At 48.9% G+C, this 23,958-nt stretch overlaps 1 protein-coding gene across 2 annotated transcripts in view; it reads right to left on the bottom strand.

Moving 5' to 3' along the window:
* Positions 1-2,692: 2,692 nt before the first annotated feature.
* PAXIP1 (PAX interacting protein 1) overlaps positions 2,693-23,958 on the bottom strand; it is a 50,703-nt gene continuing 29,437 nt past the window's right edge. The window contains exons 8-21 of one of the 2 annotated variants that reach the window (XM_032394297.1): positions 23,283-23,377; positions 20,102-20,197; positions 19,027-19,164; positions 18,247-18,368; positions 17,647-17,831; positions 16,601-16,644; positions 14,688-14,758; positions 12,266-12,368; positions 11,219-11,387; positions 4,823-4,923; positions 3,721-3,855; positions 3,554-3,629; positions 3,411-3,471; positions 2,693-2,777 (exon numbers count right to left, since the gene is read on the bottom strand). In XM_032394297.1, the coding sequence (XP_032250188.1) occupies positions 2,762-2,777; positions 3,411-3,471; positions 3,554-3,629; positions 3,721-3,855; positions 4,823-4,923; positions 11,219-11,387; positions 12,266-12,368; positions 14,688-14,758; positions 16,601-16,644; positions 17,647-17,831; positions 18,247-18,368; positions 19,027-19,164; positions 20,102-20,197; positions 23,283-23,377 (1,412 nt within the window). In that variant the 3' untranslated portion in view covers positions 2,693-2,761. Of the gene's footprint in view, positions 2,778-3,061; positions 3,472-3,553; positions 3,630-3,720; positions 3,856-4,822; positions 4,924-11,218; positions 11,388-12,265; positions 12,369-14,687; positions 14,759-16,600; positions 16,645-17,646; positions 17,832-18,246; positions 18,369-19,026; positions 19,165-20,101; positions 20,198-23,282; positions 23,378-23,958 lie in introns of those variants that run through there. The other variant, XM_032394295.1, reaches the window with a different exon arrangement.

Genomic DNA, 23,958 nt, shown 5'->3' with positions numbered 1-23,958 from the left:
GCTTCCCATGAATGCAGACCTTAATTTCACGTTTACTTTTTGATTCAGCAAACATCAGAGATGTGGGAGGGCTTCCCGGGAGTGCGAGCACTTGGGTTAGAGGGGCTTTTGCCTCCTGCCTGCAGGACGTCTCCAGCAGCCTTGTTTGCTCACAGGCCAGTGGTGTGCGGCCGGTACCACGCAGCCGTTCTTTCTTCAGTCACCAGATACCAGCAGGATTAAAACATGTCCAGCCTTTCCTAACGAGAGCAAGGACACGCAGTATTTCTTCCACTTTCCTCTCGACACCTTGCACCTACCCAGATGGAAGCAGACCTCCTGCGACCTGTCTGTGGCGGGGAGTGGAATTCCGGTGACTCTGCACAGAGCAGTGATCTTGGAGCTGCTTGGACGGACTGTATACCTCCTCACTGGCACTCGCGTTTCCAGAGAGCCCGTGCAGACGGCCACTGACATGACGGCTACACCTGGTCACCAGGCACAGAGATGCACCTCGTGCAGGTGAGCTGGATTTTTAATCTTATTTAACATTAATTTTAACTGACACTAATTTTGTTACTAGAACACACTCATGCTTTGAATAACCTGGGCATAGAAATCTTTTTAAATTGTAAGTGGTATGAAATCTAAATACAGATAAAATACTCCTAATGAAAATTCAGTGTCAGAATTGAGATGTGCGCTAAGTGTAAATAAAATACAGTAGATTTAAAGACCACACCAAAAAAACAAAAAACAAAAAACCCACTATCACAATAATTTTGTAAAATACTGATGACCTGTAGCTGGAACAATATTTTAGATACATGGTGTTATATTATAAAAATTAAAAAAATTTTAAATGTTTTTTACTGTGGCTATTAGGAATTTTTACATTGCTTATGTAGGTCATATTTCCATTAAACAACCTTGAGCCAGACAAAACAACAGGATTGAGTGAAAGACTTCCTTTTCTTAGGAGAAAATAACTTCTTAAATCAACTTCTTTAAGAAGCATTTACTTGAAATCTCTATTCTTCTACGTTCATATGAAACTCCCGAGCCACCAAATCCGTGCTCAGCAGCTGGGCAAGCCAGTTGGCTGCAGACAGCTCCTGGAGTGTTTAAGAATTCTTTCTTGGCAGCTTTTGAAAAAAAAAAAAACAAAACACTAATTGAAAGGTTAAATCAGTCATACTTGCATGTTGGTTAAACAAACACCCTGTCTCCACTGAAGACTGAACAGATGCATGGGACTCTGCACAGAAGGCCCGTTTTCTCCATCCGCGCCTTCACTTTCCTTCAAGGGTGTGAGCCGTAGGGCAGCATTCTGAATACTTTGCAATCAAAACTGTGTTCTCAAATATGAAACTCTTCTTCCCTTCCAGGATTTTGCAGAACCTAAGATACTTCATATCAACACTAATTCCATCTGTTGTACGTGACAGGAAGTGGTCAGTTCTACAGGTTAGTACTTCTAAGTTTGCTTAGGTACAAAACGATTAGCTTCAAAGCAGACACATCTTGAGGTACAATTTGTTAAAAATACAAGTAAATGCCAGAATATAGTACATCTAAGAAGTGCTCTTAAGGCATACTTTATAGAGGTCAAGATAAATACTTCCGGCAGCCAATAAAATGTCAGTCACTTCAGGCTGAGCGAGCCTGAAGGTGTGCCCCCCGGTAATGGGGTGAGCTCCCTGGGAAACCCCACAGAAGGTCGAGGGTTAGGGCAGAAGCGCCTGAAGACACTGGCCGTTACTTAAAACTGTGAAGTGTGTGGTGATTTCCCTTCCACGTGGAGAAAGAGCTGTACGCCAGCGGAGCTGGGAGGAACACCTTAGGAAGGGTTGTCCTGAGTGTAGGGACACTGAGAACTCTCCCGACACGGAATTCAGTTTATTCCGTGTTCATGTCTTTAGTGCATTGCACTACCTACACTGTATTCCGGAATTAAACTGAATGTGCAGTTAAGGAATTGTCACGCGGGTCACAACTGTTCCTAGGGAAGACATTGCAGAAATTGTAATGGAAGCAAATTCAGTGTTTCAGGAACACACCCGATGAGCACAGTGATGAGCAGTGAGAGCAACTCTGAACGTCTGGGACGGTGGCCTCGGACGCGGTCCCACAGGAAGTGTTGAAGCACCGGACGTGGAACGGAGCAGGATGTGACTGGTGGGTGCAGGGACGCGGCTGTCCCTCTGCTTGAGAGTTTATCACGCCGGCAGAGGATGGCTGCCTTCCAGATACTCTATTTTGCCTTGAAATTACTTAAAATGTGATCCAGTTTATTGTAAATCGTATAAATTATGCAAAAAACAAAGGATCAAAGTTCAAAAGTACATTTATTTAAAATGTGGGCAAGATATCAATATAAAAGAAAAGAGTATAAGAAATAAAAATAAAGTACAAAACATTTCAAATCTTTAACATTCATAATTTAGAGATAACAAGGTCTTTATTTACACCATTTTATTTGTAGCCGAAGTTCTGTTAACAGTGTTGTGAAAACATTTAAAAACCTGGCAAATGAATCATAAAACCTAATGTGGGCTCGTAAATTCATATAATACAAAACATAATTTATGTTTCCTCAGAATAAAATTACACATCTTAATAAGATGCAGTATATTTATTATCTGTGTTCTCCTGCTTTAAAATGCCTGCCTGCTGAAGCAGCTGGAAAACACGGGCACCTGAAGGGGAGCGCGGCCTGCTCCGCCCGACAGCGGGCACGGCCGGACGTCGTCCCAGGGCTCCAGTCGCAGTGTCGACGCCATCAGTTAAATTTATATGTAGGCTTGTTGAGGAAAAACCATTTCAAACAAACACCGCACACAGGGTCCCAAATCTAGTTACGGAAGTACCCTGCTGGCATAAAGCCGTCAGTCCTGCTGCACATTTCAATCCCAGGGAGCTTTAAAAATGCCCATGCACACAACTCACACAGCCCGAGTGCACCAGACGCCCTGCACTGGCAGGACCTGGCGAGCGTGCCCTGCGGTCAGAGCCGCGGTCGTGGCTGATGAAGCACAGGCTGACAGCCTGGGAGCCCATCCCTACCCCCCCGACCCCCACACCCAGGTAAGTAAGTCCTCCTTCCTTGAACCTGCCAAGCCCTGCAGCTCCGACCCATCCTCCCAGGGCAAAAATCAATCCGTCTCCCTTCTGTCTCTAGATGGAAAAAAGGCCCCTGAGAGGACACCCACATAACTTTTAAAGCAGTTCTTTCTGAAGGTAAAAGGAGTACATAACAGGCGTTTACGGGTTTTTTTTTTAAATCTGGAAAAGAAAGTACAAATTATATAAAGAAAATGCTACAGCACGGTGTCCACAACTACTCACCAGGCCTTTTATCACTAACTCGGGCATACATGCAGAATACATACGGTTCTGACACCAGTGGGGGCTGCTCTCCAAAAGGATATGATTCATAGTCCAGTGTCTGTGTGAGCACTCCAGTTAGAACAAACTCCGCGTTGTGCACATCTGAAAGGAACGAAACAAGCTCAAATGGTGCCGTGTCTGCACGCGCTCCGATGAAGGGCAAGAGCAGTGGGACTTGACTTACCTATTCCTCTGGCAAAATATTCTCGACATAAGTGCAGGTCATTTTCACAGGATATTAAAATTATTTCTGACAAACTCTAAGGAAAAGAAAATGAGTTTATCGGTTACTGAACAAGGAATCTCATCTGGCACAGTGATGCATCAGCAGCCTGTTTTCCTTCTATCCACCTTATTTTGCTTGTGCTCCACGAGCTTCCGGAAAGACGGCTGTTTAGACAACACTCGTCCTCCTGCACACTCCACAATCGCCTTCATGGTTGAGAGACTTGGGCAGATTCCAGGTGTGATGTAAAAATATTTTGCCTAAAAATAAAAATACGTGCACATTTTTAACTGAATTTTTAGGGTAATTTTTCATGAATTCTACCATGATTTTTGACCAAATGTATAATTCTGTGAAATTACAGAAGTCCCAGCCCTTGCAGGTCCCCAGCCTGAAGTGGGCCTGGAGGAAGCCAGGATGCCGATCTGAGCTAACTGAAGCATTGTCCCACGTCAGGTAAGACCCGGGATGAGTCAAAGTAACTGGAACTCCTGTCCCTAAGAGACATGAAGGATTCTGTGGGGTCAGTGAGAACACTACTCCGTCCGCCTCGCTGTGTCAAGCAAGAGACCCCTCGTTCAGATCTGTGTGTTCCCTGGGCTCGGACCAGGAGAGGATCCTGATGGCTAAGATGTAACTTTCTAACGCCTGTTCTCTGAAGTGCACTACAAGATACTATTTTTTTTTAAACCGCTCACAGAAAAAGAACATTTAGAAAATTCAGACTATTTTAGGTAAGATACATCTTAACATTCCCATTCTCATTCCTAAGCTGGTTCCCTGAGAAGGGTAAAAAACAGATCAATACAAAAAAAAGTTGTTCTAAGTAATCAAACAAATATTTAAAAATCCTGTCTTAAATTATTTAGGCACACATTCAATTAATATTTTCCCAAGAATCTTCATTCTCCAGCTGAGTATGCATTTAATGAGAAGAACATGAAGTAGCAAAGATTTGTGAGAAGCAGAAAAATCAACCTAAATGTCTCTTGCCAATTGGATTATTCATAAATACACTCTAAACACCCAGGTGCTTTGTCGAGCGTGTCTCTAGCAGACTCGTGAAGAGCAGTGCTCCGGAGGCCCACCGGGCCTCCCCAGCACAGGCCCCCAGGAACACGTCCCAGCAGCCTCCAGAGGCCAGGAGTGTGCGCCACCCACTCAGTTACTGTCCCTTCGACTGTGCCATGTGGGGCACCTGCGGGGACACTGCTGACTACCCTTTACCTTGAAGAGTGGGGAGGCGTGCGCCCTTTTCAGGGACTCTTCCAGACTGAAAGAGAACAGCACCTCGGCCTCAGCGTCTCGAAGGAGGTAGTTCTGCTCATCTGGAAAACAGAGCCGCCCTCTCAGAAAAGTGCAGACTTGCGGAGTACCGGGCACGGGATCCACCCCGAAGGTCTCCCCACCGCAGGTCAGGGGCATGTCACTCGCGGCTCACACTTAACTTCCCTGGGAAACCACTGAATATGAAATCTCAGCTATTCTCCCCTGAAAACAGTCAGACAAGATGAAAGACAGACTCCCTTCTCCACAGCGTAGCTTAAACTTCTGAGGTCATATGCTTTTGAAAACAAATGGACTGAGAGCTGGGGACCCTCTTCTACTGCCACACCTCCCCTCTGCACCCCGCCACCATTCCACATGGTTTCAGGGAGTTCACAGATCCTGCGTGGAGAACCCCAGTCCCAGAGCGACCAGCTGAGAACCAGCATCACATCCAACGTATATGTGATGACCACAAGTCTCATTAGACTCAAGGAACTGATAATCCATTGTATAGATCTAACAGATTCCTTTTAAATATAGGAAAGTGGGTAGCAACTTATGAAGAATAGTTTCACCAAATCTTGAGGACACAGGAGAATTTTAATTGTTTTTCAGAGTTTTCATGGTTAACATTTTAAGAAACGTCCAATTTACCAAAAGTCAAAGATCACAAAATGTTTTAAGCTTCTTATAAACGTCTCATGCTCAGAAAAGCATTTCTTCCTCACTTCATAATAACAACCAGGTAGCATAACACAGGTCTAACCTGATGATACGGTCCCCAAAAGTGCGGCACAGGGAAGTGTGGAGTGGGGGCTGGCCAGGTGGGCAGCCAAGATCACACACATTAGGACTTGGAGGCCACACACTGTTTCTGCCAAATATCCTTTTCATGAAGCAATGAGGCTTTAAATATGTAAAACACCATTCTTAGCTCATGAGCCAGTTTGCTGACTCTGGGCAAGAGCAATCCAATCAGTAAAGAGACACTGCAATTATGAACAAGTGCTAGAAATACAAGATCCGTTAGCCAATCAGATAAAGCTGCTATACTGTTTTAGGTGGAAAAAGATAATGTCCGAAAATTGGAGAAGTAAAAAATGAACAGGAAGTACAGTCACACATGAAATATCTGAAATGGCAACTTCCAGGGCAACCGCGGAGGCAGACGTGCCTTTTCAGGACCCGGAGGGTCACCGAGCAGCGGCCAGTGCTGCTGACGGAGAAGCGACTCGGGACAGCCGCAGCCGACGCCCGCCTGCCCAGGGGATACCACACTAGGCTCTGCGCGCTCGCGCTCAATCTCAAAACAAAACGCAGGGCAGAAGAGCGTAACATGAGCCTAGAACTTTCTTGTGCCAAAAGCCAGGAAGTGCTCGAAGACCAAGGGGACAGACTGCGGGACCCTGAAGCCAGCCTGAGTGGCTCTCTCTCACTGGACATCAAGGACAGCACGATAACAACCCATGGAATAAAATTCAAAAAGGAGTCCATACAAGGAAATAATAAAGGAACAGTAATACTGGCACAGTTTCAACTACTTCCCCATAAATGACATACTGCACAGAGAAGGCCAGCAGACGTCACCTGCTCCCAGGGACCCATGAGCCACACAACAGAACAGCACAAGCCCTGGCAGGAGTGCAGCGAGGACCCGGCACTGAGCGGGGCGGTCCTGCACTCAATCGGGGGGAAGCAGCAGGTACACCCAGACAGAGGGACGTTCTAGCAAATAATCAACCGAAGCAACAAGGGAACACTGAGGAGACGTGGCGACCCCGTGCACAGTTCTGACCCGGACCCTCTGGCTTTGAGGGACATCCCTGGGACGCAGAGCCATCTGAGGACGAGGCTGTGGCCGTGGACCGGACTCTGAGGGCTGTACTGTGGCCATGGGGCAGAATGGCCTTTTCCGTAGGTAACACACATCAAGGTGTTCGAGGATGATGGCGCGTAACTTTAGCAACGTACCCTTTTATGGTTCAGGAAAAAACAGCAATTTGTACTACACTTGCAACTGCTTGGTAACTTGGTGATTGTTTCAAATAAAAAAGTGAGATTTTTTAAATTCAAAAGCCAAATATGTTTAAAAATCACTAAAATGTTAAAAGATGGGTAAAAGAAATGACTGTGAAAGCAAAAATTCAGACATTACTACAAATCACCCAAGTAAGGTCAATATTCTTTTTGAAAAATTTAGAAAATAATCCAAAAGTGTCAACTTTTGGCAAAAACAAAAAAAAATTTTTTTTTAAAGATTTTATTTATTTGACAGAGAGAGAGAGACAGCAAGAGAGGGAACACAAGCAGGGGGAATGGGAGAAGGAGAAGCAGACTTTCCGCTGAGCAGGGAGCCTGATGCGGGGCCCGATCCCAGGACCCTAGGATCGTGACCTGAGCTGAAGGCAGACGCTTAACCGACTGAGCCACCCAGGTGCCCCCAAAACAAAGTATCTTTATATATGTATTAAAAATAAATGATCTGGGGCACCTGGGTGGCTCAGTCAGTTAAACGTCTGCCTTCAGCTCAGGTCACGATCTCAGGGTCCTGGGATCAAGCCATGCATCATCCATCAGGCTCTCTGCTCAGCGGGGAGTCTGCTCCTCCCTCTGCCTCTGCCCCTCCTCCTGCTTATGCGTGCGTGCTCACGTGCACTCTCTCACATGCGCGCACTCGCTCTCAAAATGTTAAAAAAAAAAAAAAAAAAAAAAAGATTTACATATACCAAGAAACTGATCCTAAAGCTGATATGGAGGGCAAAAGACCCAGAGCAGCCGACTCAACACTGAAGGACAAGAACAAAGCTGGAAGACTGCCCCTGTCCAACTTCCAAGCCCACCTCGACGCTTGAGGAATCAAGACTGCGTGGCACTCGCAAAAGAACTGATTGGTGGAGAGCCCAGAAACAGACCCACATAAACAACATAAATTGGCCTTTAACAAAGGAACAAAGGCAACACGACTGAGCAAAGATCATATTTTCAACCACTGGATATCCACATGCAAGAAAAGGAACCTAGACAGACTCTACATCCTTCACAAAAATTAAAATGGATCACAGACCTAAGTATAAAACTATGAAACTCCTAGAACACAGGAGAAAATCTAGATGACCCTGAGTATGGCAATGACTTCAGATACACACCAAAGGCACGACCTATGGAAGAAATCATTGATAAGCTGGACTTCATTAAAATTAAAAATTTGTGTTCTAGGAAAACAATGTCAACAGAATGAGAAGACAAGCCATAGATTGGGAGAAAATAGTTGGAAAAGACACAACTGATTAAGGACTGCTGTCCAAAATATACAAAGAACTCATAAGATTCAACATAAGAAAACCACCCAATTTAAAAAATGGGCAAAAAGTCTGGACAGACATGTCACCAGAGAAGATGCAGTGTATGCGCTGCCGAAGCGAGCACGTCACCAGAGAAGACAGAGATGGCAAATATGCACCTGAGAAGATGTTCCATGATCTAGGTCATCATTGAACTGCAAATTAAAACAAAAATGAGATGACCACTACACAACCATTAAAATGGTAGAAACTCAAAACACTGATAACATCAAATGCAAGCAAGGATGTGGAGCAATGGGAACTCTCCCTCCCCGTTGGCAGGAATGCAAAATGGTGCAGCTAACTTGGAAGAATGGTGGCTTCTTACCAAACTAAACACATACTTTTACCACATGATCGAGCAATCACACCTCTTGGTATGGACTCAAAGGAGTTGAAAACTTACATCCACACAAAAGCTATACAAGAACGATGACGGTGGCTGTATTCATAACTGTCAAAACTTAGAAGCAGCCAAGATGCCCTTCAGTCGGTGAACAGATAAACTGTGGTCCAGGCAGACAATGGAGTATCGCTCAGCGCCACAAAGAAACGAGCTACGAAGCCATGAAAAGACAGGGAGGAAACGGAGATGCGTCTAAGTGAAAGAAGCCACTCTGAAAAGGGTATGTACTAACTACATGGCACCTAGAAAAGGCAATTACTGTAACCTGGAAAAATTCTCTGAAATCCTGATATTTGGGGGATCAAATATGAAATGTTTGAATATTTACTATTAAACACGAAATGTTTACAGTGTGACTAAATCACCTTCTAACCCTCAGAGATCAACAGTTACACCATACAAATGAAAGTCAGTCAACCAAAACTTCGTGAAATAAGAATTGCTGTAAACTTCATAAACAGATAAAAGAATCATGTTTCACAAATTGGTAAAGTTGATAAAAGCAACTCAAATTTCAATGAAGGAACAGACTGTCATATTCTAAATTTTATAGCTCGTCTACAAAATTGGGAGCTAATACATAAATTTATGGGAATTGTTTCTACAACTTTTTTCTTTTGCCTACATCGTTAGGTTTTGTATTTCATTAATATCTTTTAAGAACAAAAAATTAATTTCAATTGAAAAATTTTCTAAGTATTAACACAGTTATCCTATTTGTGGATTTTGTGTTTGTGAACTGGCCTACTTGGTACAATGTATTTGTAACCACAGATCAGCATTGGTGGCATTTTCGCAGAGACGCTCGTAACGGGCCAAACCCGAGCTGCCAGACGCACCTGTTCCCAGAAGGCGAAGCTGTATACCATCAAGTTTTCCTTTTCGTGGGCTACTTAGTGTTAATTTGTTCACATTTTCATGCTTTTTGTTGGTGACTCTAGTTTCAAATGCCCAGCATGGAGCGTGGTGCCGCAGTGCCCCCCAGGGAAGAGGCCGTGCCGTGCCGTGGGGACAAAGCACGAGTCACGACGGCTCCACTCAGGCTCAGCTATGCCGGCTACCGCCGGCCGGGTCGTCAGTGGGAAGGAGCAAGGAGAGGTATTAGTAGTGTCCTTAAACAGAGGCACATAGCCAACCGGGCTTTACGGAGCCCACGAGGGTAGGTATCGATTAGCTGATGAAAATGTGACCAGGGCTTGGGGAACCCAGCCCCGAGTCTCCTCTGGGAGCAACAGCTCAGTGTGCACGAATCTGGGGTCTGTGGCCACTCTGTAGAGCATGTAATTACCATGAATAACAAGAATCGGCTGTATTATTGTAATTGAGAATTTATTATTGATTTTCATATAAAGGATTCTTTCCTATGATTGACGTGGATATACAATCATGGAATTTTAAGTTTGGTTCTAGCTTTGCTATAAGTAAGAAGATAACTTATTTTTCTGGATCGTAATTTCTCATCTGTATATTAGACTACATGAACTTTAAAATATATATACTTTTTATTAATTGTTTTAAATTAAAGACTGAATTAGGTTTAAACACCAGTGTCCAAGAAAATAACATGGATCTGAAATGCTTCAATTTAACATTAACAACCACTTGCCCCTGTTAGGGACAAATATGGTTAGTTTCATGGGTCAGAACAGTGCGAGGCCAGTGGGGACCAGGAGGGTCTCGGGGGGTCTGGTGGACCCATATCATCCTACAGCTCCAGGGGCGGGGACAAGGGGGGGGCAGCATCCAGGGCAGAGGAACACGAGTGTGCGCGTCTGTGTGCGTCTGTGCGCGCGCCCTAACCAGAGGTCGGTAACCGCTGTCACTGCCACGTGAGGGCGGGTGGGGGGGGACACAAGGGAGGGAGTTAAGTCTTAGCACCACTGCGGTTGGGGCTTAAAAACCTAAAACAAGAAACCAAACAGACTGCGGTGACGCTTGTCACGGGGCCGAGCTCCTTTCTCCCGCTCCACCCAGACCAGTGGCCAGGTGAGGGCTGAGGATGCACGTGCAGGGGTCACGATGGGCTGGGAAGGCCCACACAGGGAAGACAACACCACTGCTCCTTAGGCTAACGAAGGCTCAAATCAATTTTGGCCATATAGCTTCGTGGAGAAACTGTGTGGAATTTATATTCACTCTATGTGTAGTAGGGTGCACTAAGAGAAAGCCTCTCCCCACTGCCCAGAAGGAATCCACTCCTGGGGCTCTGAATGACGGGAGGCGGGCAAGGGGAGGCAGACACCCATCCCTCCGACGGAACCTGCCATCAAACCCGGGCCAGGACCGTCACGGACACCACTGCACGGGAGAATCGCCTTTCGACTGGAAACAGCCAATGTCCAAACAAAATATCAGCAAACAAAGCAGTGGCAGAGAGCTTATTTTCCCCTAACATTGCCCAAATGACCGAAACCTTTCTCTTTCATAGTACAGTGCAAAACTATCCACTGACTCGCTGGGACATGGAAGAAATTTATAAATTTAATGGTGAGTTGTCAGGAGTGAAATAGCAAACTAGATGTTTGTTGGGATGAAAACGGACAAACTCAAGGGAAAAAAAGGTGTGTTTTCAGCACGAAACACTACGGCAGTGACGCTAGCACCTACCAATGAACTTCTGACACTTGAAACACTCCTCCAGCCACTCCGGGGTCACGATGTGCCTCACCACAGAGATGGCCGTCAGGAACTTCACCGTGCGTGTCACTTTGCTGGCGATGAGGTGTGTGCACTTCTGCGCAGACTCGGCGACCTCACCGCCAAGGATGTAGAGCTTCTGAAGGGAGGAGCACAGAGCAGAGATGAGCGCGGCACTGACGGGGGCCCGGTGCGCACGCTGTCATCACGGCCACAGACGCCACAGCCCTCCACATCAAGTCCCTGAGAACCAGGCGGCACATCTCAGACCTGCAGCTGAAACGGGGGTTAGTGAAGCACAGCAACCTAGTCCCCGGTGTCAAGGAATCCCAGCAGAGGACGTGACTGAGAAGACGCAAACACATGGAAAAGACCTCAGTGACTACACTCAATTGTAAACGTAAAAAAATTAAATTGTACTAATTTTAGAATGGCATTTGTTACGATTTCTCTTCCTTAAGAACAGTGAAAAGCACAATGTAGGAATCCAACACGACACAGGTGAACTTTTCACCCCACCCCACCCCTGCCGCCCAACAGCAGGAAACTACTACTCCAGAACGTGGATCTAAGGTCGTGTCCCACTTCCTGTCCAAGTACACACATGCCCAACTCCCCCTGCGCCCCCCCAGGTGGCCTGCGGCTTCACTGGGGGATGCAGAGTGGCCGGCGCACCCCCTAAGCTGGGGCTTTCTAGGACGATGGCCTTCGAGCAGGCTTGCTCATGTTCACATGGCTATAAGAATGGGCCGTGGTCTAATCGCCAGAGTCCTACTAAGAAAGCAGGTGTCTAAGTATAAAACTAAATATAAAAAGCACAGAACAAGGTGAAAAATTAACAATTTAATGACTACTTATTGCCATAAAAACTACTACAACTCCTTTGTAAGTATATGCTGTTAAGATTATTAGGATATTCCTGATTAAATGTTATTTTAATTAACTGCTACCCAAAGCAAATATATACAGAAAGGCACAGTGCTAAATATCCTTATAGAAAGTAGAATATAATTTTACCTTAATATACTGTTGAACTTGGACAGGCTCAAACCCAGTGAAAAGCACAAAAGGGGTCAATTCTGGTGTTAACTTTTTAGTGGGAGGTGGTATATCTTCAATTCTATAAAATACATACACAAAACACAAAGGTGACTTCGTTTACTTAAAATATAAACTTTTTTTTTTTTAACGATTTTATTTATTTGAGAGAAAGAGAGACAGAGAAACAGCATGAGAGGGGGGAGGGTCAGAGGGAGAAGCAGGCTCCCCGCTGAGCCAGGAGCCCAATGCGGGACTCGATCCCAGGACTCCGGGATCATGACCTGAGCCGAAGGCAGACGCCCAACCAACTGAGCCACCCAGGCACCCTGTTTACTTAAAATAAAAATGTTCTTTAGCAAACAAAGGATTGTTTTAGTAACTGTTCGGGAGCTTTAAGTGTGTGGGGATTTTTCCATCAAGGAGAATGCGAGGCACCTGTCCTTTCTTTCCTCTTACACGGTCTCCCCTAAAAGACTGTGCATGGCACCTCCAAGGAAAGTAACCCATTGATCCCCTCCCCCTCCCAATTACAAATGTTTTCAACGGCTTTAAAAAGGCGGCAAAAGAATGAAATCTTGCCATTTGCAACGACGTGAATGGAACTGGAGGGTATTATGCTGAGCGAAATAAGTCAACCAGAGAAAGACATGTATCATATGACCTCACCTCACTGACATGAGGAATTCTTAATCTCAGGAGAGAAACTGAGGGTTGCTGGAGTGGTGGGGGGTGGGAGGGATGGGGTGGCTGGGTGATGGACACTGGGGAGGGTATGTGCTATGGTGAGCGCTGTGAATTGTGTAAGACTGTTGAATCACAGACCTGTACCTCTGAAACAAATAATACATTATATGTTAAAAAAAAAAAAAAAGAAGCAGCTAGCAGGAGGGCAAGAATAAAGGGGGCGAAATCGGAGGGGGAGACGAACCATGAGAGACTATGGACTCCGGGAAACTAGAGGGGAGGGGGGTGGGAGGATGGGTTAGCCCGGTGATGGATATTAAGGAGGGCACGTTCTGCATGGAGCACTGGGTGTTATACGCAAACAATGAATCATGGATCACTACATCAAAAACTAATGATGTAATGTATGGTGATTAACATCATAAAAATAAGTAAATAAATAAATAAAAATGGAAGCTTAAAAAAAAAAAAAAAAGGTGGCACCCTTTGGGTGGACTCCCCGTCTCGCTGGTTCTGCCAGGATAACCGTTCCTAACAGGCCTGTTCTGGGTCGTCAGTCACTGAGGGGGTGTCCCGGCAGCTGCAGCCTCTTACAGGCCCTCTGCCCCCCCCCAGCCCTGTCTTACACAAGAGGCTCAAAACAAGCTATCGGACTTAAGCAAACCTTTTAAATTAAATCAGTATTTTACATATCCTTAGAATTTTCAAATTCCATTTTTAGCTTACATTTGAGACCGTCTAGATAAAATAATTTTTTAAGGTTTATTTGTGGATTTTGATGACCATCTTAAAACTATGTAATCACAGGGGCACCTGAGTGCCTCAGTCGGTTAAGCGTCCAATTCTTGATTTCAGCTCAGGTCTGATCTCAGGGCCGTGAGACCAAGCCCAGCGTCAAGCTCTGCACCGGGCACGGAGTCTGCTTGGGACTCTCTCTCCCTCTGCCCCCCACCCCCACTGCTCATGCTCTTGCCATACTAAAAGTTTTATATATGTATAATCACATAATTAGGATGTTAGTGAATACTTCCATAACTCAGACTGTGATGTGGGGGTGGAACACGTAGGATGCAGAGCAGGGGAGAGACGAGGGGAAACTGGTGGCTGACTGCAGAGGGCAGCCCAAGCAAATCAACTGTGGTTCACCACAGGCAGCTTGGAAATAATGGCTTTCAAGAAAGCTCCCTAGTTCATCCTGTATCTGGGGTACCTTACTAATCAAACGAAAGCCAGGACTTCATTACTGACCCACACCGGCCAGCCAGGTCTTCAGCAGGTGAGACCAGTGCCACCCCACACGTGCTTCCAAAGGGCTCTCGGCCCCTGCCCACCCGGCCCATGGGGCGCAGCCAGAGGGCACCGTCCTGCGCACGCTGGTGCGCCGCGGCCAGCCCCGCCAGGCCTCCCACCTGGTCCGCCACAGCAGCTGCGCGTTCCTGAGGTTCTGATAAGGTTTTGCTTAAAAAAACAAAAAACAAAACAAAACAAAAAACCCAAAAACAAAAAAAAGATTCAATTTTTTTTAAATAAAAAAAAAATACTTGTCTATCCACCTTTATGTCCAGTAATGAGACAGATCACAACAAAGTTGTGAAGTAATAAGCAAATCCTATTTACTATGAAAATGTTCAGAAATTTCCCCACTTGTGACCAGTTTCTAAAACGGACCTGTAAACGATAACCAACCACAGCAGATGTAGGGGATCCTTCATACCTGGCTCTTTTGGAAGAAGGCTGGATGTTGGTCACTTCATTCTGTTTCAGTTTGGGAGGTAGTCTCACACCCTGTAATTAAAATATCACTCGCTTTCATCAATCTCACAAGTAATACAGGAGCTTCTAAGAGACTTATGTGTCAAGTAACCAAACCCTCTCCTACAACATTCGTGCTCTCCACCGCATCAGAACTAGCATTTGCCCAGGACAGTGACAAGGAGGTCACCACCCAGGAGCGGGAAGGCTTTCCAGAGAACCTGTGTGTGACCCTCGGCCTGCCTTCCAGGTTCCCCAAACCCTTCCGGTCCTCAGGGCGTCTCCGTCCCCCCGCTGCACATGCAGTCCTCCACCCTCAACACCGCATGGCAGTTTTCACTTCAAATGTGTTGTCCTGTGTCCCAATTTGGAATTTGGAAAACGTTCTCAGTGCAGTTACATCCCCTAAAAACTGACACTTCCTCAAGTAGGAATTCCGGCTAGGACGGTTCACAGATCTCACTGGACAGATGAGCAGCTCTCCTGGGAGCGGGGCAGCTTTTCCAGAGCTGTTTCCAAAGACACACTGTCTGTTTCACTGTCCGAAGCCTCCCCTTTCCATCTTCTAAATACTGCTGCCGTATGCAGACAAGCCCCAGAAGTCCGCGTGTACACGGCAAACGCCTGAGACCCGCTCGCCCCGCCAGACCCGGGGCCAGCCCCCTCCTCTCCGCGCACCCGGACAAGGACACGGCCTCGGCCCTCGCAGCCGCGAGCACTTCAAGCGTCCCCAGCACCACACACAGCAGCAGCAGGAAACACGCAGCGGGACGCAGACAAGGGTAACGGGGCTGCTCTGCGACTCTGACATGGAGCCGTCTGGGCCCCGGGGACCTGGGAGGGCTCCTCCCTGAGGACCACGTTCCCAGCTTCATCCCGAAGGCCCCCGTAATGCTGCTTTCATCCACATGAATTAGAAGAATATCTGCTTTTGCTGATGTGTCAGAGCTGCTCGTGTTTTCTTAAAATCATCATTACTAGTTTAAGTAAAGGGAAAAAACCCCATGTGACCACGTTATCATCAGCATGAAGGGAACAGACTCTGGACGCTCATCCTCGGCTTCCAGGTTAGATCTGGAAACAGCACGGCAGATCCTCACGAATCAGAACACAGGCTGAGCTGTTCCTTGTAACCCTGACAAGAGCACGCTCCTCAGTTAGCTGTTCAGGGGACACAGAGCCTCCCTCACCTCCGCAGCTCCCAGGGACGTGCTGAGTGTCCGTGCACATGAAGTCCAGCAGTTAAAACCCCCAGGAGAGTATATATGGTAACACGCACATCACCCCCAGCCTTGAACTGCCACCACCACGGAAACCGCGGCTGTCCTCACAGCGGCGGGCACGTCAGCGGTGACAGTGACCAGGAGGTGAGTTCTACAGTGTGACGTCACTGAGATGTGTCCTGGAAACACAGCCCGAAACGCCATTCGTGTCCTACCGTCACACCTGACCGATGGCCCCACCCAGAGGGCAGCCCAGCCTTGTTTCCTAACTGACTGTCACTGGCATTCCAACCTACCCCCTCCCCGTGTCCTCTGCAGCTCAGGGCGAGTCGGAGCTGCTGGGGCCGCTCAGGGCTCCCGCCCCGCTCACAGGCGCGCATCCTACTCCCTTCCCCACCCCACCTAGCAGCTACACAGCTCTCGGAAGCCAATGGGGCTCCTCCACGTAGAAGCGCCCACGACTGACGATACCGCCAATTAAGGGGGGAAAGGACCCAGGGCATGCTGAACATCTATGACAGGTGAGAAGATCCAACCTTCATTTGCTGTGTGGACAAGTTACTTGAAGAGTTTGTAACTGACAGATACAGATCTATGCCTACGGCGATTTTACAAGACAGTGACGGCCTAGGCGACTAGGCCACGGACGTACCATCAGCAGCTCCGCCGACACTTTCAGCGGGACTCTCCAAGCATCTAGAGAGAGAAAGAAGTTATTTTTACAACAATACACTGCGTAAGTGGAAAAGCCTGCTTGGGAAACCCTTTTCTGGGGCTGGTAACCTTAGACACGCAGGTGGCTTTGTGGACATTTATCAAGGATATATCAAAGAACTATGCTTGTGCTAAAAAACCCTTCCAGGACAAGGGCAGGGGAGAGCAGCGAGCAGCTGCCGGGCCTGTGCTCGAGCCTTCTCTAGGTGAGGAGCTCTAGGACAAAGAGCAGTGCAGCCCACTGTGGCCGCCGTCAGCCACGTCTGGGAACCACCACCACCCGTGGCGACGGGAGGCCAGCGTGAAGGACCGCAGCACATCCCCCACATGCCGGCCGGGCTGAACTCTTCAAGGAAGGACGAGGAGTCGTTACAACCCTTTCATTTCAGAATGGAAGGCAGACGGGCACATTTGTTCCCGGGACGGAGATTATGGCTTAAACTGAAGAGCTTTCCCGTGATTAAAACCGTCTGGAAATCAAACTGAATGAGCCTTCTGAAAAGCGAGCACACTAAAGCAGAGTCTGAACGACCGTTTTCCTGAGCAGACGTCCTCGAGCACACACAGCACAGCTGAGTATTGTAACGGACCCCAGGGCAGGGGTCTGTGCAGCCGGGCCCGACAAGGGCAAAGGCAGGAGATGGGGAGCTCGCCTACAACTGAAGCAGAGAAAGCCGGGCACGGGGCACGGGGTGGGGGCGTTTTAGAGAAGCAGTCATCGGCTGGAGAGACAGGACGCCAACGCTTGGAGTGCTCCTTCCATCTGTGAGCGTCTGTTAAGACGGCGACCAAGACCATGGAACCAACAGACCTCCTGCGCAGGGTGGGCAGAAGGAAGGGAGTGTGGGAAGGAGACAGGAAACGACAGGAATTAAAAACGACGGGACAGCTAACGCCACGGCTGTGCCTCGGGTAAATAAAGGTGGCGGGAGCACGTGGAAGCCTCACACCGATAAATCGGGCAGCACAAGAAACTCCACTCACCCAGAAGACTGAAAACCAAGTGCTGAGTCGGGGCAAATGGCTCCTGCAGATTGAACGCCGTGTAGCGACCATAGTGGATCTGCCTCAGCGCCTCGAAGTTCCCCAGGAGAATGTCGCCGAGCCACTGCGCGTTCACACAGGGGATCCTCCACTCCTTGGCTTTTTCATACTTTAAACCAGTTGGTCTTTTTTGGGGGGAAAAAACACATTTTACTAAATGTTAGGCTTGTCGACGCTGTTGAACGTAACATTTCTTTTCAGTATGGTACCACAGAACTAGCAGGGACAGCTCGGCAGAGTTGACAATAACCCCTGGCTGGTAATTCCAGGACACGCCCCCCTCATGCTGGGTCAGCAGGTCGTCCACTAGTTCAGTAAGTTTATCTTATTCCCAGTACCTCACTTAATTCTGATCTCATTAACGCATCCAATTTCGTCCCCGTGTTTTACAGGTACTTCTGCTTGTATCAAACCCAGCACTGCCATTCTTCTAACCGACCCAGGTTCCCACGCTCCCAAGAACGAGGCAGCCTGCGGAGCCAGTCCCCGCGGTTCGCGGTGTGGCCTGGAGGCCACCCGAGGCCACGGAGCCGCGCTTACTCTTTGCAGATGAGCACCGTGTTGCTGCGGCACAGGTAGCCCGTGTACTTGGCGCCCGCCAGGTAAGCCATTAGCTTCAGGTCGTCTCTGTCACTGTCGACAAATCCAGTCACAGAAATAATCTAAGCACAAAGAGAGCAAATAAGGCCCAGACGCAGCAGCATTTAACCCGTGAACGCTTGCTTCTCCGTGCCTTGCTGTTTTACACACCCGTGTTTCCACTCTTTACCTGCGTTCTGCATAGAGGCGGTAACGCCCCTCCTACGAAAGTCAAAACCAGCCTCCTGTTCATGGTCGACAGGTTACATGTGTCGCCATCAGACGGGGAGCAACAACCATGACGCCAAATATGGGAAAACCTTTCTTGTGTTAACAGGACACTGTTCAGATCATTTTAACAAAGCTCTTTTATTAAGCATGTAAAAATTAATCGGCCAGTTCATCATTCTCCTCACTGATCCCAATTTGGAGGTTACTGGAGCGAGAGAACCTACAACTACGGTCACAGTCCCACCAGCAGGGGCCACTCCCAGTGCAAGATGCCTGGTTTACTTTAGGATTTTAAGTAGTGTCAGAGATTTGAGAGCCTCGGTTAAGTTCTGCTCCACGCAGGGAACCGTGACGGTTTTAAGGGACCCAGGAAATGAGGGAAATGAGGGACTGGCACCACCGGGCCCTGTCGAGCTAGGCCGGAGGGAGCATGCGGGGACAGGGACTCAGAGGCCCACGCAGGAGACAGGAAGCCGCTGCAGGATCGCGAAGCAAAGGGATGTCCCTTACGTGCTGAGAGCAGGGCTTTCCTCCTGGGGGGAACGCCACCGGGAAGTGGAGGGCACGGTGAGGCGGCACTAGTTTCTTCTTCTTCAGGACCATGTTCAGCCAGTGCGCGGTGACACACCTCTTCCTTTCCCTGATCGCCTGCCAAACATAAGATTACAGGTTTGCTGGGCTGGGGTGCGTGTAGCTGCAGGATCCAATACCAAACGGTCAGGTCGTGAAACTACAGTGACACCGTCGTCAGAAGCCCCGTAGGGACTGCATGACACCAAGCACTCGATTTACCAAAGTGACAAATGACAACAGAAGCAGGCTGATCTTCACACAAGAATGGGACTACCTACACACCAACAGCCTGCAACAGGGGACGAAAGCAACAAATTTTATAACAACCTTAAAAATAACTTTGATCATGGAATGATTAAAGTTTATGATCAAAATTAAAATTTCCCTTAAGAACACAGAGGGCCCCAAAGAGAACAAGTTCGAAAAAGAGTAATTGCCTACCTAAAATTAACCACAGAGGAGAAAAAAAAAACCCTCACAAGCATTTCTATGTTTTCAGTTGGAAAGTGGATCCAGTGCATGGTTCCGGTGTTTAAGAGGAGTTTCTGGGAGGCAATTCATCACATAGCTATCGACAGCGGCCTGTCTCCCAATAACAACATCGTTAGGAGAGAAGGGACTGCAGGGGACGGAGGAGGTGACGCCCCGAGAGCGCCGGTGCCCTGCAGGGCGTTACAGCGTCTCCATCCAGCCCTGCGTACACAGCCCCGCAGCAGCAGGAAATCCTGCTTCCGCCCCCACTCCGTCGTGCTGCTCTGAATCGAGTAACAGGACTGTGTCCTTTCCTTAACACTACCTGGGATCGCCTTCACTTCCTCCGTGCTCAAAGACAGGCCAGGATTCCACCAACTTACCTATCCCACTGAAGATCGATGACAATTACTAAGAAGGTACGTCCCTACTTTCAGAGGCACAAAGAGTCCTTTCCAAACACACTAGTCTCTAGAAGCCTCGGATGGTCCATGAAAAGGGACAGACCTGTTGCGGTCACAGCTGAGGCGACCCCACTCACCTGTGCATACATACTGCTGACCTGACTCTCACACAGGAGATGTGTGCACCGGCTGGAGAACGTAGGGTCCACGGCACCGCCGTGCGTCTGGATTATCTAGACACACACAAGACCCCAAGTCGTAACCAGCTTCAAGTACTCAGGAAAACAGAGTAGAATTATAATTTCAAACTAGACTGCTATCAAAAAAATCCATCATTATTTCACCAAACGATGTACGATGTGTATCGGCTGTATTTACGGGATTTCCCACCCAGCCCCATAAAACGGAAATGAACTCCAGAGCTCACTGAATCTGAATTTCCAGAAGGAAAGACAGAGAAATGGAACGTCCTCTTTCTGAAACAGGGTTTTCCCCACCTGGCGCTGCGGCTGTTTTAGGTCAGCTCATGCCGCACCGTGGAGAGCAGCCCCGCGCTTGGTGGGACGCGGGTCACACCCGGACCCGCACCCTTGGAAGCCAACAGTACCCCCCAGGTGTGACAATGACAACTGTCTTCAGACAAGGCCAGATTCTTAGCCCCTGGGGGGCAGAGCCACCCTGGTTAAAAACCATTTCTCTAAAGGGAAAAAAGAAAAAGAAGGCTGACGTTAGTGAATACCAGAAACTGTTAACAGCAGACTCCGAGTTGGGGGTGAGCAGCTGCTCTGTGTCGGACTGCGGGCGTTCAACGCGGCAGGCCAGCGAGCGTCACAGTCCAAACAACTGTGCACCAGACAGACTTCCACTGGCTGTTAAAAGAGAGGTGCCCCGCAAAACAATTCTGCTTCGTTTACTTTTGAAATTTCGTTATCCTAGCAGCTCGCGCACATAGTTTAGTAAGGCACGATGAACACGGCATTTCCCACGCCACTGGTTCTCAGTCCCCTGAAGCAGCCAAACTCCGCGCTCTTGCCGTGTCTTCCGGTGATGACTAACGTACCCGACCTGGCCCGCATCTACACCCCTGCCCCCAGCCTTCCTCAGGTGGCTACATCACCATTCGCGTGTAATTTAATCCACCGGAGCTCGGCCTCCGGGGCTGCGGCCGGGGCTCCCACCGCATCTACCACCGCAGGCTGGTCCAGAGCCGGACTCCTGCCCTCCCGCCTTTCTCTTCCTTTTCTGCGTACCTTTCCCTAGGTCACTCCCAAACCCTTCAGAGAACACCACGGTGGTTAAAGCTGCCCACACATCCCCGGATGTGCCTCCCTTTGGACGTCAGCCTGATCCCCTCGCTTGGGTATGGGCTGGTCCCACAGGATATGGAGCGACCGCGTGTGGCTTCTAAGACACAGTCGGGAGACACACGGAGGCTTCCCCCCTGCTCTGCCTCAGCTCACGCGCCCTGGGGGGAGCCAGGGCCACGCCAGCCCTATGGAGGGGCCCGTGCGGCCAGGCCCGGAGGCCTCCCGCCAACAGCCACGCAGCGCGCCAGCGGCCCCCGTCATCCCGCCGACCGCGCCGCGGCAGAGAGCCCGAGCCCACGACCCCGCGGCTGGCTGTCCCACCCGTGAGGAGACGCTGGGCTGCCAGGTGTCGCTGCTGCGAGTCACTACGCTGTGGGGGCACCTGTCCCCCCGCAGCAGATGGCACGGCGTGTCCCTCACCGATAAAGCCCGCCGAGCGGCCTGGCAGCAGCGGCCCCCCACCCCCACCCCTCGGGGACCGCTCTTCCTGCCCCAGCGGAGGCCGGCTCCCTGCTCCGCTCACCGTCCCATCTGTGCGGCCTCAGCCCGACAAGCCCTCTCCCATCTCTGCGTCAGCGCCGCTCTGGGGACCGCGGGAGGGACAGCTGACCGTGGAGGTGTGAGGAGGCCGTCCTCCCCGGGGCACGGGACGGACGGACCGCACACGCCGTCCTAGGCCGCAGTGAGGCCGCTGACCCGCTGACCGCGGCGCCCTCCTCACCCCTGCTCTCCCACTCCTGTTACTTAACGCCGGCCCTCCCGGACTAATGCTTTAACCTAACAAAACGAAAGCAAACTTTTCTCTACCTTTTCTATCTTCGAGTTATTCTACTGCTTTTTAGGACAGTTTCTACACATGACCTCCTAACACTTCCATGATTTTTGAAGAATTTTCTGCAGCTGTAATTCTCAAACAGGCCTCTCCCCCTCCTCCCTCTGACCACTGCCCCAGTTCAGGTTACTGGCATCACTTCCCTCTTCTCCCTTAATTCAACATTTCATGATTTACACGTGCATCTCTCCTCTCTCTCTGTGCTTTAATAGCTACAGGGAGAAAAGCCAGCGTCCACAAGGGATGGCCCAGCCCGGAGTATGTGCCTTCCCGTGGCCCCACCCCCAAACGCACCACCGGTCTACCTGTGCCGCTCTAGCTGGGACACCCTCCAGCACCCACTCCTACTTGTCCTTTAAGACCGAGTTCAGGAACCACCTGGTCCCACAGACCACTCTCCAAGGCACAGACCTCCCACCCAAAGGGGGACGTTCTGTGTCATGGCTCACCCTGCACCTGCCGTCCTGCCTCATCATCCCCTGCACAGACGGCTATTTCTCCAGGCGAGACACAGTTTTCTCCATCTTGTACACTCATCAATATTCCCTACATCTTCCAGCATGCTCGGCACAGAACAGGATTTACACAACAGGAATGTCCAGAGGGAAGCCCATTCAAGGTGTACTTGAAGCACACTTACTAGACTTGTTTTTTTTTTCTTTTAAATTTCAATCACTTTGGATTTGTGGCACTGAAGGGGAAAATATTTACTTCTCCTTTTCTTTAAAGGCCACCATACAGAATAATGAACACTGGGACTACAGCCCCACCACTAGACTAGCGACTGTGAGGTCCCTTCGCAGCTGGAGAGGCTACGATTCCCCAGCACTTGCCTCTGGAGACAGAAACGACTAAGTTGATGGTCCCTGGTGCAGGGCACCAAAACCCTCATCTTACTCTCACAGCCCCACATACATACAAATAATTCGTGCCCCGTAGAATTTAAGAGCTGAAAGAAACTGAAGAATGACACAGTCCAACATTTTCCCCTTACAGCTAAACACCAAAGCCCAGAAAAGTGGTTTGCCCAAGGTCACAGAGAACGTGAATAAAAATGCCCGTAATATACATTCACAACATAATATGCGTACGTCAGGGAGGGCAGCCAGATGAATCAAGTCCAGTCCACATTTGGAGGAGCATTCAGGACAAAGTTTTTCTTCCTCAAGCAAAACTTACCCTTTTCCAGGTAGCTAGCAGCTGCTTATCAGACATCTGCTCCGGATAATCGGCAATTGCAAACACACAGCCCAGTAAGAAGCTTTCTTCCGGAACTGGCAGAGAATTATACAAGAAAAGTAAAACCCCGTGAATATGAGCATGTGTGCACAAAAACTAATAAAGCGTTCATTTTGCTGAGCTCAATCTGAATTTACAAAGTGAATCACTCCCGACCAGGACACGTCCAGCCAGAGCGGGAGTGCCACACTGGAAATACTGCGAGGAATACACTAGCCAGATGCCTGTATTCATGATTAGAAAACAGAACCGACGAGTCTGGGGCACCTGGGTGACTCAGTCGTTAAGCGTCTGCCTTCGGCTCAGGTCATGATCCCAGCATCCTGGGATCGAGCCCCGCATCGGGCTCCCTGCTCAGCGGGAAGCCTGCTTCTCCCTCCTCCACTCCCCCTGTTTGTGTTCCCTCTCTCGCTGTGTCTGTCTCTGTCAAATAAATAAATACAATCTTAAAAAAACCCAAAAACCAGAACCGACGAGCCAAGGCCTGGCGCGGACTACTCTGCGTCTCCTTCGAGGGGGACGCCGTCCCCAACGGCAGACCGTACACCTGCTCTACTGTTAGAACCCGGTCCTCCGCCGGGTGCAAGGCTCTGAGATGAATCCTCGGCCTGCCCTC

Source organism: Phoca vitulina, unplaced genomic scaffold, assembly GCF_004348235.1.
Source record: "Phoca vitulina isolate PV1807 unplaced genomic scaffold, GSC_HSeal_1.0 scaffold80, whole genome shotgun sequence".
Taxonomy (NCBI): domain Eukaryota; kingdom Metazoa; phylum Chordata; class Mammalia; order Carnivora; family Phocidae; genus Phoca; species Phoca vitulina.
Note: the sequence above shows the minus strand (reverse complement) of the source record. Positions and strands in the feature narration are given on the sequence as shown.